Source organism: Microcebus murinus, chromosome 9 (assembly GCF_040939455.1).
Source record: "Microcebus murinus isolate Inina chromosome 9, M.murinus_Inina_mat1.0, whole genome shotgun sequence".
NCBI classification, from domain to species: Eukaryota; Metazoa; Chordata; class Mammalia; order Primates; family Cheirogaleidae; genus Microcebus; species Microcebus murinus.
Genome location: NC_134112.1, coordinates 34,473,635 through 34,490,233, shown reverse-complemented (window position 1 = coordinate 34,490,233; position 16,599 = coordinate 34,473,635). Strand labels below are relative to the sequence as shown.

The window sequence follows — 16,599 nt, the reverse complement described above, 5'->3', positions numbered from 1 at the left end:
TTCATTTATATATATCTACGTTCAACGAGTTTACTGCCACTCTCTCAGTCTGCCAAATAAGACTAACCAAACTCCCTAAAAACAATTTTGTTTTTCAAACTTACACAATTCTGAAGACACTTTATGACCTTCATATTTTCCCAAAGAATGACTAAGTGTAAACAATAAAAACCAAAACAATATTGAAAGTGAAAAATATTTAGTCTCGTAAACATTCCCACATCAAAAAAGCCTGATTACTCTGAACAGGGTATTATGGGTTTCTGTAAACAGATTTGGTATTGCATGTTTGGTGTGCATGCCATATGATTCAGTGCCATGGAAAGTACTGTGTGTTTAGTAAATAATTCCCAGTTAAATTCCAAGTAATTGCTCATTGCAGGAAACAAAATTTCTAAGTCTAACCTCATCCATGATTATCATAAAAAATTCTTTGTTCTGCTACTTGATAGCATATGCCCATTTGTTCTCCAAATGGTCATGCACACTTAAGGGATGATGCCTAGATCTAGAGGACACAGAGCAAATGGGGACCGTGAGATGGGAAGACTGGTGCTAGTTGTACCCTATATGTTCATATCTTTGGGTTCAAAGGTATATTAGAGCAGTTAGACCTATTCATATATTTGTTGATATATCATCATGAGTTTACCTAAGATAATTAAAAGGGAATCCATAGTCAAGAGTTTCCTGAATATTCTTTACAGCTGTGGTGCCCAATCCCTGAGTGGCGGAGAGTACCAGTCCTTGGGCTATTGGGAACCGGGCTGCACAGCAGGATGTGAGCAGCGGGTGAGAGAGCAAAGCTTCATCTGTATTTCCAGCAGCTGCCCATTGCTCACATCACCACCTGAGATCCACCTCCTGTCAGATCAGCAGTGGCAGTTGATTCTGCATTGTGGTGAGTTGTATAATTATTTCATCATATATAACAGAAATAAAGTACACAATAAATGTAATGCACTTGATCATCCCAAAACCATCCCCCTCATACACCCCGGTCTGTGGAAAAACTGTCTTTCATGAAACCAGTCCCTGGTGCCAAAGAGGTTGGGCACTGCTGCTTGACAGGACATAGAAATTCTCTAAAACTCAGACGACAGAGAAGGGCAACACTATTTATGTCATCAAGTAGAGTGATATGGTTTATACTGTGTGATACAAGACCAATTTACACAGCTTTATTTAATTTAATATTGTTACAAAAAATCATTTCATTACTTCATGTTTTCATTACTTCAATCACTTCATGTTTTAAGATTCATGAGATTTATACAATGATTCTCATAAATCTACAACTTTAAAAAAAATTACAAAAATGCTTTGGAAATTTTCTTCCTTTTTTATATGCCTTCCAGATCTATAGTAGTAGAAACAAAAGAAAAGGTGGACTTCAGGAGAATAGAGAGGGTAACAAAGCTCCTCTGTTTCATTCCCTGACCTCTCCAGTGCTTGTTGTCTCTGTAGCTCTGCCAACCGGTGCTGACCCTTCCAACATCCCCATCCTATTAAAATATCCACTAAGCCAAACATTATTTTCAAAAGTCCTATTTCCCACTGTATTGACCTTGGTGGAATGACAGCTCAGGGGACAAGGAGAAAGTGGACAGACCAAAATGGTACACGACTAACATTTTCCTCAGAGTAATGCCCCTATTGTTTTTTACTTTGTTTTTATTTAGATGTCTAATAAAGGAAAAGTTCGCTCTGTAAACTATATTCAAATATATAAACTATAATGAATAATTTCTCAGTGAAATAAAGAAAACTGTACAGGTGAAATTTTGGGTCCCATATAGAGAGAAAAAAAAAAACCCCAGGTTCAGTTCCAGAACTGTGTGTCACAGTGAGACAAGCACAAAGTGTACCGACACAGCCAGCACAGCCTCCTGTCCCCATCTTTTCATCTGACACAGGCTTTAATGTGGAAGTTCTAACATCTGCATTTTATAAATGGAGAATCTGTGACCTAGAAACCTTATGTTACCCGTCTAAGGTCATATAACTAGTTTTCAATTTGAAGGGGAATAGACAAGAATTCAGTGGAAACATCCATTATAATAGTTACGGGAAATTTTTAAATCTTGAACCCGTGTGTTTCTGTCTCTAAATCCCTGATCCTGTGAAAGACACAGGTTAAATATAAAATTGCTATAGGACTTCATAAATTTTAGAGACTTAAAAATTTTTACTACTGTAGAAGTTTGTATTCAAAAACTTATAGAAAAATGTGTATCTGAAATATTTGCATAAAAAGAGGCATCATAAAAATATTTTAGACTTCAACAAAATTAAGACGGAAAACTCTAAGCTGTTGACTTGAGCCATTCATGCTAGAAATATCATCAGAACACATTCCCAAAACAATTTTATATCATGGACCTCAATCATGACTTGCATGGCAAAGTTAGATTAACAATGATAAATTAAGAATAATATTTTATAAATAGAATAATTTAAATACTTAAAAAGGGACTAAGATCTTTGATTTGGATTAAACTATGGAACCTCATTTTAATTATCCACAGTTATGTTTATATGTTTTTTCTTTCTTTCCTAACACTCAATGTGAGGGTTTATATGGTTATTTTAGAAAGAGGGATAAGGCCTGGTTTAAATTTATTCAACAAATTGTAAAGGCATATTTTATGGTGCACTTCCAATCCAGAGCACATATTTCAAATCTTTCCAAATTGATTTGTAACATGAGGAACTGAGCATTGGATGATGAAGTCAGAAAACTTAATACTATGTATAAATACTGGCAAGGCCACTAACATGATCTGTAAGTTTAAGTTAAAGCTATCCACAAAGAGGTTATTTTAAATGATGAATTTTCTTTTTGAGGTTGTAAGATTATTTTAAAATCGATTTTGAAAAAAACTTATTTGATGTTTTACATTGACATAGCTAAGGAATCAGGGATATTCAATAATTTAGTAAATCTCTCTTTCATCTGAAAACAATATATACATAAGAAGTATAGAGTTCAGCAAAGTATTTGGCAGGGTTTCTTATGATAGTATTAAAATATGGAAAAACTTCTGAAAGATTATAGTTAGATGCATTTGTCATTGGACTATCAAAGAAGGATTGGTAATTGATCACTTACAACACTGTAGAACATTTATATTATAGATACTAGAGAAGGGATCAATCCTTAGTCTTTTTCAAATCAATATTTTTTCTAAAGGCACACAGAAAATATAGACATCTAACCTGCAAATTATATGAAATAGGAAATTATAGCTAATCCATTGTATGCTATGTTCTGAATCAAAAACAATAAAAGACAGAAACAGTAGAGTAAAACTAAGTTTAAATTCACCGAACACAGAAAGTCCTATGTGTGTGTAAAAAAAAAAAAAAATGTCTACACAAACACAAATGGGGATTAGCAGCATCATATGTTAAATTTTTTAAACGCTTAAGTAATTCTATTTAACTATAAACATCATATATGCTAACACTGTAAAGGTACAGCCAAAAAACTATCAAAGGCCATGTACAGTATCAGAAATATCATATACAGAACAATGTAGGTCATCTTTGAGGGAAAAAAAAAACACATGTATATGGTACATACTTTGAATTTAATAATGTGCTCTCGTCTAAAGAGTAGCTATTCAACTGAAAACTTAGCCAAAGAAAAAGCACTTGATCCTTATGAAAAATGGTGAACTAGAAAAGCTTCTCTAATCAAAGACTTAAAAGGATACATAATAACTACCTAGGAAAATATGTTAATGGCAATTATAAGGAAGGATTAGATTTTGGGAACAAAGTCCAATGTACCAACACTACAAAAAGTTGTATGTCACAGCCCCATGAAAAGCACAAACCAACACCCTTTCCATTTGTAGTTTTTTTCAGCCAATAGAAATTCCAACTTAGTGCTGACAGAACACCTGAATTAACCAAATGGAAAAATTCATACTGAAAATAAGACTGCGCCCAGAAGGTAGTGGTTTCTTTACTTAGGAACACTGCTTGTGAGTAGTCTTTTCCAAAAGTTGTCTCTCAGGATCATTAATCTTACAAGTTGTCTGTAGTTAAGGGGTTACATAACAAATGAAAAATGGCATGCTCCCTTTCTTCAATTTGGAGATGTGAAATTTTCATTAGTATGTTAAAGATTTGTGAGAAGCTTTTCATTAAACAAATCTGTTTAACTCTTTTGATGTTTCCTAAACTTTTTAACCTTTTTAAATAGCATATCCAGGGGGCATCCCTTATTTGTCAACACTATCCTATACTGGAAAGTAAACTATAGTGCATGCAGACCTATTGCCATGGGACATTGAGAGTTCCAGGGATTATATAACGTGCTCCCATTTCTCTGATTTTCAGATTTGCCTCGATAAACTATTTTATATCTTCACAAAGTGGCATCAGTAGTGTGTGTCCATGACTCATTTTTACAACGTAAGGAAAAGAACTGATTTATCTTCCCACTATAATAATCTGGAGTACAACCCAGAGAGACAATTTATTAAGGAGAAAATATTCCTGGACTAAGGATACAGACCTGAGTTCTCATTGTTACTTTGCTAGTTATCCATCCTTGGCAAGTACCCATGTCTCCTTGGGCCTTGGTTGTCCTGACTTCAGTAGTCCCTACAGCACTAATATTTTACAATTCCATTATGCTAAGTAACTGAAAATTTGCCTTGTTCGTGATGACTAAACTGAGGTTATACTTGCATATTTTGGAAGTGGAGGAAATTACCACCTCAAAGTTTAAAAAAAAAAAACAAACCCAGGAGGAGTCTGACTAAAAGATGGTTTTTATATTTAGTTCAAATCCATTGTTTCAAAAGAACTGTTACCCACAGGCTAAAAATGCTAAAAATAATTTCATAAATAATAGCTGTTATTCATCACCCATATATAACTTTAAATACCTGTCATTTTCTAGACAGTCAGTACCAAATCACTTTTATTTAAGATCACTAAAAAAAAACAGTTGACTGTTTAACTTGTTAGACTCCTGTGTGGTACCTCCAAGCACTTATAAAGTGCTAATAAGTCTGATGAATGAAATCTATGCACAAAGGGTAAATCCATCTTCTCTAATAGATTCTCTAAATACTTTGTTTTAAATAGCATTTCTTGGCACAAAGAATCTATAATAATAGCTCATTTTCCCTTCAGTGTAACTAACTTACTGCTATTAAAGACAGTGACAATAAATGCATCTTTCTAGTTAAGTACCATGCTCTCTTAAAATCTAGATGTTAGGCATTGCTTTCGAGTGAGTAACATGTTAGGGGAGAAAAAAAATTGACTACCAGTATCTTTAACAAACACAAAAGTAAGCAAATTCAATTACATCCCCGGCCAAGAGTTGTGACATTATAGAGTTGCCAGTTAAATACAAGAATTCAGTTAAATTTGAAATTCAAATTTCAAATTCGGAACATAATTACAAAATAATCTTTGTTTACCTGAAATTCAATTTTACCTGGGCACTCTGAATTTTTATTTACCAAATCTGACACTCCTATGTGAAATACCTAGTATGAGATACTTGCCAATTTATATCTTTTTTGTCCTAATCAAATAACACTTTTTTTTTTTTTATTTTCCTCATGGAGTCAAGAAATTCTACTATTACAGCACACACAGAGGAGTAATTTCCCAGCCACAATTTTTCTTTTCATTACTGCTCCTCTGCTTTTAACATAATCAAGTTTTCACCATTAAAATTGTAGTCTACTGAACATATATTCTAAAGATATCAACATTTTACCTACCTGTGGGTAACATATGAGAAGGCCACATAACAAAATATTTCTTTCTCTCACTTCCTTTGCAAATTCCCGAATCCACATTAGGTCCTCCATTTTCTGACTGAGAGGTACTGATTTAATGTCAAAAAAATGTACCTGCAAAATACAGAAGGCAACATTTAAGAAAATCATTTCCTTCAAAATTCTCTTGAAAAAAGAAAACAGTAAAGAAACTTAAAAACATATGATTACAATGTTGTAATTATTTTTATTAATGTGTTAATTTCTAGTTGTGCTTAAACCATAAACATTGAATAAGACCAATGAATCTTCTTTATATAAATACACACACAGTAAACGCTCATCAAGAACACAAATGTTGAAACATATAAAATGCTAATATTCTAACTTACATCAGAGTAAAATGTCTAAAATACATGATTTCATCAAATCATTCAAGTTAATCCATTGTAACTAGGCTAGACAGAAATATACATTGTTTATATGCTAAGAAATTAATATAAATAAAATTCAATCACAGGGGAGTGATTAACCATTAAGTAAGTTAAGTTTTTTTTAAAAAGAATCTCTTTCAAAATAATAACTGGCATCTCTAACAAATAATTGTTCATTTCTTAAGGTAAACCCAGAGTGCTTTTACAAAGAATATTTTTAAGCAGAATTAGTGTTTTTCTTGAAAATATTTAGGTGACCATTCTTTAAACTGTTCAAAATATCTTTACTGAAACATATTTATACATCATTGTGGATACATGTGATATTTTGTGACATATATAGAATGTGTAATAATCAAGTCAAAGTTATTTAGGGTATCCATCACCTCAAGTGTTTATCATTTCTATGTACTGGGAACATTTCCAGTCTTCCTTTTACCTGTTTTGAAATATATGTTACTAGCTATAGTCACCCTACTCTGCTATTGGATGTAAGAACTTATTCCTTCTAACAGTACGTTTGTGCCCATGAATCAACCTCTCTTCATCTCTGCTCCTCACCCCCAACACATACACACACCCTTCCCAGCCTCTGGTATCCATCGTTCTATGCTCTACCTCCATGAGATTAATTTTTTTACCTCCCACCTATGAGTAAGAATGTACAATGTTTGTCTTTCTAAGCTTGGCTTATTTCACTTGACGTGACTTCCAATTTCACCCATGTTGCTGTAAATGACAGGATTTCATTCTTTTTTAAGGATGAATAGTACCCCATTATGTATGAGGGCTGTCCAGAAAGTATCCAGCCATTGTTAATATAACAAGAACATACTACATGGCTGGACACTTTCTGGACAGCCCTTGTATGAATACCGCATTGCCATTATACATTCATCCACTGATGGATACATAGGCTGATTTCATTTAAATGTTAAAGATGTCATAGGGATCTTCCCTCATTTCTCCAAACTACTGACATTTTATAATATTTCCTGTCTATTATGGGAAATAAAAGACCTTAAGCACAAAAATAGCCCCAAAAGAAACAATTCTTAAAATGTAAATGTACACACAGAATGAACACGCAAATATGTGTATTCTTTTGCAATATCAAATTTTAAAAACTCAATTATAAAATGTTTTATATGTATTTATTAACTAGAAGTACTTTAAAATATATACCACCCTCATACTCTTATACAAATCCCTTTGCTTCCTCTCTGCTTACCCATATGGAAATACATTCTACAGAAAACACACAATAAAACATCTTATTGTATTCTTTCTGTAACATGTGGAAATAAGATTTTTTTTCCACCCATCACATTTCATTTTTCTTTTCCAGGAAAGAGTACTTAAATAACCTCTATTTTTAAGGAGCATAATATGATGATGTGCAATACATATTAATTTAGTAGATATTCAATACTATTTCTTGGAACATAGGTTAAGTAAAGACACAGACATATAGCTACTTCCTCCTGAAATCTAAGATGACAATAGACTTTTAAATGCCCATAAGGAAATCAAAATAGACAAAGGAAGAAAAGTAAAGTTTTGGAAGATAAAAAGAAAGACGTTTTTTAGGTTTTTCATTTGCTAAACAGCTGAAGTAGAGGTGATATGACTCTGTGACCTTGGGTTCACCTTATCCTAGCTCTGCTTCTCTGGAAACCTATAAAGGTGAAATTTCAGCTGTTTTACCAGGCAACATTGCTTATGATAAAAATAACACCTGTCTGGTGAACCGCAACTAGGCTAGAAGAACTGTGAATGAACTATAAACACTAGACCTTCCATCAGTGTTGTTTAACTTATAACCAGGTATTTCCCCTAGCTGGAACCTGGATGCTAACTGTTCACAAGCTGTTGCAAGAATGTTGGTTCCTGTTTGCAGCTTGAGCCTTTTCAAAGGAGGGCTCACATACCACCTTCAGTGATCTCCTCATTTACCCCTTAGCTGCCAGGGAGGAGTTGTGGGTGCTATACTGAAGTGAGCTGGTGAGCTGAAGTGACATATTCATCTGTGCCCTCCCTTTTTTCTCTGCCCTATACTCTTTTACAAAGTTGGAAAAACCAGTGTCACAAAGGCATGCTCTCAACTTACAAATCTGAAATATTTAGCTGAACCTAAAATTACTGGTAGTCGGCTTGATGACAAAAGGCAGGCTAATTCCCAAATGTAAGACGATTGTGGAAGTTGCAGTCATGATATGAACCTAAAACCAGGGGACTGGCTGAGGATATAATAAGATCTTCTCTTGAGCCTATGCTACAAGATAGCAACATACTGCCATGCCAGCTGAACTGCTGTTTAGAGTTAAAAATTTCAAAGTACTATTTAATTTTTTGAACTGCATAATTTCCTGTATTACTTAGATACCATGAAATTCCAAAGGCCACCATTTCCTTCAGAGTTTATGTGAAAGAAGTACCTTAGAGATTTGTAATGTACAATCTGAGCAAGCTTACTGCCAGCCTACATGGATATGTAGAGAGCCAGACGTTTCTTGCTCAATACAAATTTTCCTGAAAATTTTGAGTCCTGAAAAATCTCACACTAAAATAAGTTGGTGGTGGGGAGTTTGTGGAAAAAATAGTATAGAGGGCAAAAATACAAGACCCTCTCTAATTTATAATTACAATTTCCATGGATATTTAAAATGCACAAAAACTACAGGATGGAAATGCTGGTAACATTAATTGGAGAAGGAACGATGCATACAAGTGTGAATGGAGCTCTGTACCTCTGCAAAATGAAGCTGCCATTAAGATTGGCTCAGGAGGAAGCTTAGCCTCCCAGGAGCTGGGGCATCTCTCTGGAGGTCAGTTAAAAGTAGGTGCTCATTTTTAATTTTCCTAAAAAAATATTGTAAAGGCTTCTGATTCTGGTGCAGCAGCCAATTAAGTTGACCATTTTTTCCTTTCCTTCTAAGGTTATAATTCTATCTAGAAAAAGTCGCCTAAGAGCTGATGTCATTTCCACATTATATGAACTTAACGCCCTTATTTGATGACCACATAACAAGCTAATTTTTCTTAAAGAAACACATGTTGTACCAAAAACATCTCAGTTGAATGGAAAGACATGGTACAATAGTTTCTAGAGTCCCCACAAATTCATGAGATGTCCAAACAATGACTAGAAGATTTTCACTCCAACTATAAATTAATATAAAATAATACAGCATATTCTAGTTCCTTGGAACAACAAAAAGTTAATAGCACTTAAAAACAAAAAAAAAAAAATCAATAGGCCAAGGCTGTTTACCACCAGTTCCATGAATTACATGGTGCACAAAAGTGAGTTCTAGGCAAGTTATTTATACATCTACAAACTGATATTTCTATGTGATCCCATCAAACCAAGTGCTTAATTTATAAGAAAACATTAAGACATGAATTAGAAGACATAAGAGAAATATTACAGATCCTTTCCATGAATACTAACTATAATATATGCTGAGCATTGTACTGGTTGATACAATTAACTTTTAAAGAAACACAGATATGAATATTAACATTATGAAATGTATAATCAGGTTAACAAAACTCATGCATGAAGTAGGATGCATCTCAAAATTCTTTTACCAGATGGAAAGGCCTCATAACATCATGAAAACAGAAGACAATCTCCAGCAGATGTTATTCCTAATACCATGAAACTTAAGTTTAACTTCAGTTTAAACTTTACATAGTGCTACTAATTTTGAATTTCTAAAATATACCAACTACTTAAGTGTTGTAAGGGGAAAAAAATGAGTTGGCACAAAAGTGCAATCAATTTTAATTTGAGAAAAAACAGGGCAGGTTTATATAACCACAGCTGAGGGTTTCAAAATGATCATGATAGCTCAGGAGAATGTAAATGTTTTTGCCTTAATAAAACAAACTTGCAGCCTGGACAGGCTTGCACCTATTAAAATGCAGCATAACATTTCATCTATGTTGATTCCTGCAGCTTTGCTTATAGCTACGTCGAAGTTTTGTTGGTTTTTTTTAATGTCTTTTTGCACTGTTCACTAATTCACTACATGGAAATTACAGTGAAACAATGTTTCCCATTTAGCATGACATTTCTAACAGTTTTTTCTCACACACACATAAAAAAGATAAAGGATATCCTACTACCCTCCAAAAGAGAATATCTAATTTTATTCAATGAAAAGTAGCACATTTACTCATAATAAACTGGTAAACTGCTTAAACATTTAACATGTGGATAGCTTCATGGCTTTGTGGGTGGGCGAGGTTTCTGACACTCAGGGTTTGGAAAAGGCTCCTCTATACCTTGTATGTCTTCTACATTCACTTCTAACAAGCTTTATATTTGTCTAGCAACCATGTAATATATTCCTGGTCCCAGACGAATTCCAATTTTTGTGTATATTTTAAAATGTGATTTTCACTTGTCTCTGAGGACAGGTACATTAATTAAAGTACAGTAACTAAATACTGAATATAAAATTCTTTAAAACCCCACATTTAACACTTCTGTCTTATTACAGAATTCATGTTCACAAGAAGTCTTGAATAGAGAGTCAGGATTTGTGTAATGTGGGAAAAATAGACTGTTTATTTCACTAAGAAGAAAGCCAATTTGTGAAGCTTTTGTATAAGCTCAAATAATGCATTGTTTAATGTCCACCAAAGTGGAAGGAAGGATGGTCAAAATGAAACTTCTGGTAATTATCAAATAAATGAGTTAGAATGGGTAGATAAACCAGAGAGATTCTCTGAATTCACACAATAGATACTGCAAAATTATCAACATGTGTGTATAAAAAAGTAAATTGTGTGCATTTGGCCCAACATCTTCAAAACATCTTTTGGAAGAAATACAAGGTCAATCTAAAAATTGATGAAAATGGCCAATACTAAACAGGTCAAAGTAATAGTTTATGTAAAGGATTAGAAAAAATTTCAGAAAACCTTTCACCTTACTTCTACTTAAGAATTAAATGGATGCTATTAATAAGAATTACTTTAATGAACTGTACTTTTAAAAAAAAAAAAAGAACAAGCTTCTAATATTGAACTGCTTCATTGCAGAACAATTTTAAATTAATGTCATCATGCAAGTCATAATTCTGATGAATAGAAACTAGTTAACTAATATGCTACCATGGAAAGTCAAAGCAAATGTTTAACAACTCATTTTTAAATCTTCATAAAACACCGGCTAAACTAGCAAATTGAGAAACAATGGCATTTAACAAAAGGTAGTAAATAAAATAACATATTATACATTAAAACTTTAACCATACAAGAGATTTAAATGTTTCTTTTGACTCAAAGAATTAAGTAGTAAATGAGTTTTATTATATAATCAGTATGACTGTTATATTTGTGTACACATTTTGTTTCAGATCCTTACTTAAAAGACCAAAGTAATGAAACCAGAACTTCACATTTTAAACAGTTAATAATAAAAAAAAAACTAACATTACTTCAAAAGCATTGCTTAAAAATCATAAAATAAATATTTCTTCAAATTATTTCACAAGGTGGTCTCTCCCATAAGAATATAACTTTGCCACCACTGCATTATGGCACAATTATCCTAGGCATCAATACATGTATAATTACTTTAATTAACATCTGTGTCATCTGTAACAAATTTTAGAATCAAAAGTTAAAAAAAAATCCACTGATTATGAAGCATTGATTTGTTTAGCTAACATTTTAAAAATAATTCTATCTTCATTTTATCTTCTCTTTGAGAAAACTATCAGAGAATACAAATCACCAAAGAAAGAAGTTACAAAAAAGCAGGTATATGACTCTTCAAAATTTTGCTGAGTGTAATGTAACTTTATATATTTTAGTGACTAGTCAATTTCATTTTACATAATACAACCTATTACTGCTTAAGTAACAATCTATAATTAAACTTGTCTGAAAACCAGCTAGATAAATGTTACATTTAAAAAAAATAATGAACACTTTTAGAATTCACAAATAAAGAGAACTTATGCATTTAGGCTAACCACTAAAAGTCCTATACTACTTTGAATCAATAAGAATGATTGATTCTGTTGTATGTACCTGCATTTGCAAGTGATTTCTTTAAAAAGTATTTTTAATGCATTTAAAAAAGCAAAATAATTAAAAAGAAAACCTTTTCAGAAAATGAGGCATCCAGAATATATAGAGAAAAACAGTACTCAAAGACATGACTAAGTTGCCAGAAAAGCAAGTATATACTGTTTGTAAGCTGTATTAGAATAACCTCCACAAATGCATCCTGTGCCTTATCTTAGATATGGCAAAAATCATTAACTATCTCAGAAATTAATAATTGTTTAATAAACTAAAAAATTAATCACTTGGGAGCATATTAATAGTGTCTAGTTTCTTTCATCTCAGGAGAGTCATAAACTAATAATCAAAAGCAATAGAGATACAAAAATTAATATACATGTTCCGAATTTTATATTAAAAATATAATTATATGAAAAATATATGAAAAATGCTAATTTAAGGAAATGTGAAAATAATAACCATAATTAAAATTGTAATACTAAGAAGTCTCAATTACAGTGCATCAAATAACAAACTGGAATTTCACTTGTGTTTCACTTTTTTGGGCTATTAATATTTTGTATTAAAATGACAACTTACCATTTGATTTTTTATGAATTTTAATACTCTATTGCTTTATTTGAAAAATTATGGAATTAGATAAAATCTTATATGCATTTATTTACTATTTAAGACTTAATGACATATATAACTTATTAACTGAACTTTTCTATTGTCAAAAACTCTGTTGCTTGCTTGCAATTAATTTATAATTTAGTGCTTTTTTCTATTTTTTATTTTATTTTTTTATTTCAGGATATTATGGGGGTACAAACATTTTGGTTACATGTTATGACTTGCCTCACCCAAGCCAGGATTGGAGGAGTGCCCTCCTCCCATACAATGCTCATTGCATCTGTTAGTTGTGATTTTACTCACTCCAGCTCCCAATTCCCAATGAATATTACTTGCTTGTGAGCACTTTAGTGTTGATCAGTTAGTGCCAATTTGATGACAAGTACATGTGGTGCTTATTCTTCCATTCTTGTGATACCTCACTTTGGAGGATGGGCTCAAGACTCTATCCAGGAAAATATAAGAGGTGCTGGATCACCACTGTTTTTATAATTGATTCCAGGCATAAATGGGACATACCTTAAAATTATTAAGGCCACATATGATAAATCCACAGCCAACATCATACTGAATAGGGAAAAACTGAAACCATTTCCACTTAGAACTAGAACCAGACAAGGTTGCCCACTATCTCCACTTCTTTTCAACATAGTGCTGGAAGTCCTTGCTAGAGCAATTAGACAAGAGGGGAATTAAGGGCATCCAAGTGGGGAGCACAAGAGATCAAACTCTCAATCTTTGCCGATGATATGATATTATATCTAGAAAACCCCAAGGATTCAACCAAGAGACTCCTGGAATTGATAAATGAATTCAGGAAAGTCTGGGGATACAAAATTAATGCACACAAATCAAAGGCATTCATATATGTCAATAACAGTCAAGCTGAAAATCAAATAAGAAACACAGTACCTTTTACAATAGCCTAAAAGAAAATTAGATATCTACGAATATATTTAACAAAAGAGGTGAGAGACAAACAGGGAGAACTACAAAACACTAAGAAAAGAAATTATAGAAGATGGAAACAGATGGAAAAATCTACCCTGCTCATGGTTTGGCAGAATCAACATTGTTAAAATGTCTACTACCCAAAGTGATCTACAGAATTAACGCAATCCCTATCAAAGTACCATCATCATTCTTTACAGATTTAGAAAAAAATAGTTCTATGCTTTGTATTAACATTTGATTTTTAACAGATTTTTTTTTTTCCCAAAAAGGTACATCATGTAATAGAACTGACCCAACACAATGGGTGGCCAAATCAGACATAGTCTACAACTGCACTGTACACTTGAGTAGCCATTAGCCATATACTGCAGTTTATACTTAAACTCAAATTTATTAGAAAAATAAAGATTTGTTTCCTTTATCACATTAGCTACACTTCAAGTGCTTATAGCCACAGGTGGCTACCATATATAAGAGAAACAGACTTTTTAAGATTTTTGTTAATTTTAACTTTCACATGGACAGATAAAATTTTTACTGTGTACATGTTTTAAAATGTATATATACACATGTATATAGTATATTCATATATAGCATGCACAAACATATGTATAGTGTAATGACTAAATCCAGATTAATTAACTTAGGTATTACACCTCACAGTTATCGCTGTTGTGGTGAGAACAATTTATATCCACTCTTAGCATTTTCATGAATATATTAGTTGTAGTCACTATGTTATACAGTAGAGCTCTTAAGTTTAGTCCTGTTATGTAACTTAAAGTTTGTACCTTTGATCAACTTTTCCCCAGCCACTCTACTCTCTAGTTCTGAAATCAACTCTTTTAGATTCCACATGGGGAGACCATGTAATATTTGTCTCTTTCTGTGCCTAGCTTACTTATTTCACTTAACATGTCTTATAGGTTCATCTAGGTTGTCACAAATTACAGGATTTCCTCCTTTGTCATGGCTGAATAGTATTCAATGGTATATATACTACATGTACTTTATCCTTTCATCCACTCACGGATACTTCAGTTGATTTCCTATTTTATATATATTGTGAATAATGCTGCAATGATCATGGTAGTGAAGATATCTCTGACATATTGGTTTCCTTTCCTTTGGATATGTAACCAGTAATGGGACTGCTGGGATCATAAGGTATTTCTAATACTTTGAGGAACCTCCATACTATTTTCCATAGTAGCTGTACTAATTGAATTTCCCACCAACAGTATATATATAAAGGTTCCCTTTTCTCCACATCCTTGGCAACACTTTTTCTCCTTTTGATAATAGCCATTCTAATAGCTTGTGGTTCTGATTTTGCAAATTTCCCTGACAATTAATGAGTATTTTTTTCTCATACCTATTGGCCATTTCTGGAGTTTTTTTTTGTGTTTTTTAGTTTAGTTTTGCTTTTTTTAGGCTGATCAAATGAAGCTGTGAAATTTGTCTTATTTTGAGAAATGTCTATTCAGGTCCTTTGCCTCACCCTTTTAAATTATGTTGTTTTCTTGCTATGGAGATGAGTTTTTATGTAATTTGGATATTAACCCCTTATATGTATAGTTTGCAGATAGTTTTCCACAGTCTATAGATTGTCTTTTCATTCTAATGATTATTGCTATGGTTGTGCAGAAGCTTCTTAGTTTGATATAATCCCATTTACTTTTTCCTTTGTTGCCTGTGCTTTTGGGATCATATCCCAAAATTCTGCTGCTAACCATATTTGAACTCCTTATATTTTACCTGTTTTTCTCCTGCTGCTTTTAAGATCTTTAGTCTTTGATTTTTGACAGTTTGATTATATGTCTTGGGATAGTCTTATTTTGATTAAATTTGATTAGAGATCTTTGACCTTCCTATACCTATATATTTATATTTTTATCTAAGATTAGAAAGTTTATTGCTACTATTTATTTAAATGAGTTTCTACCCTCTTTATTATTCTCTTTTACTGAATTTCCTATGACTCAAAAATTTGCTCTTTTGTTGTCATATCATAAATCCTATAAACTTTCCCTACTCCTTTCTATTCTTCTTTTTCCTTGTCTAACTTTTGGCATTTTATTTTGTCCATTGATGATGTCATATTTTTCTGATTATTCTTGATCCTTGTGGCCTTGTGTCAATGTCTGCACATTTGAAGAAGTACTTATTTTAGTCTTCCCTGATTGGCTTTGTCTGGGACAGCCTTGCAGCAGGCATGAGATGATCAGAAGCCTGGGACTTGCTATGGCATTTGTGGTTCCAAGGCAGCCCAGAAGCAAGGGGCTCGGCTGGTGCTGAGGCTTTTTCAGACACTAGGGCCACTGACATCAGACAGATGGTAGTCTGAGCTGAAAATTAAGTTCTTCATGCAAGCCTGAAGCCTAGGGCTCTATGGTCCCACGTGGCACCAGGGTGAGTCCAGAGGCTCAGTCTGCAAGGACCCACCAGGAATATGAGACCATGGGAGTCTGCCCTGCTGTATTTATCGTGGTGGGCCCAGGGTTGGGGTCCAAGCCAAGTCTTGTGCTCACTTTTCTCTGTCCTCAGTAAGACAATCTCTCTCTCTATGCTATATTGCCTGAGATTGAAGAAGGGTGAAACAGGTAACAAAACTGTCTATCCTATCTTCAATGCATCTTTTCTTTTTATTGTGTTATAACCAGGCATTATGATCTCTCACCTGGTTTCTTTAGCTCAGGCATCATCAAACTATGGCCCACGGGCCACATGCGCTCCCCCCCCCCACCCCCCAGGACATTTATCTGGCCCTCCAGGTGTTTTTGCCACCGCTGCCT

At 33.2% G+C, this 16,599-nt stretch overlaps 1 protein-coding gene across 1 annotated transcript in view; it reads right to left on the bottom strand.

Annotated features, from left to right (window-relative positions):
* The window catches only part of CRPPA (CDP-L-ribitol pyrophosphorylase A), a 255,187-nt gene that overhangs the window by 86,050 nt on the left and 152,538 nt on the right, over positions 1–16,599 (bottom strand). The window contains exon 9 of the mRNA XM_020289845.2: positions 5,757–5,888. Coding sequence (XP_020145434.2) covers positions 5,757–5,888 — 132 coding nt within the window. The remainder of the gene's footprint in view (positions 1–5,756; positions 5,889–16,599) is intronic.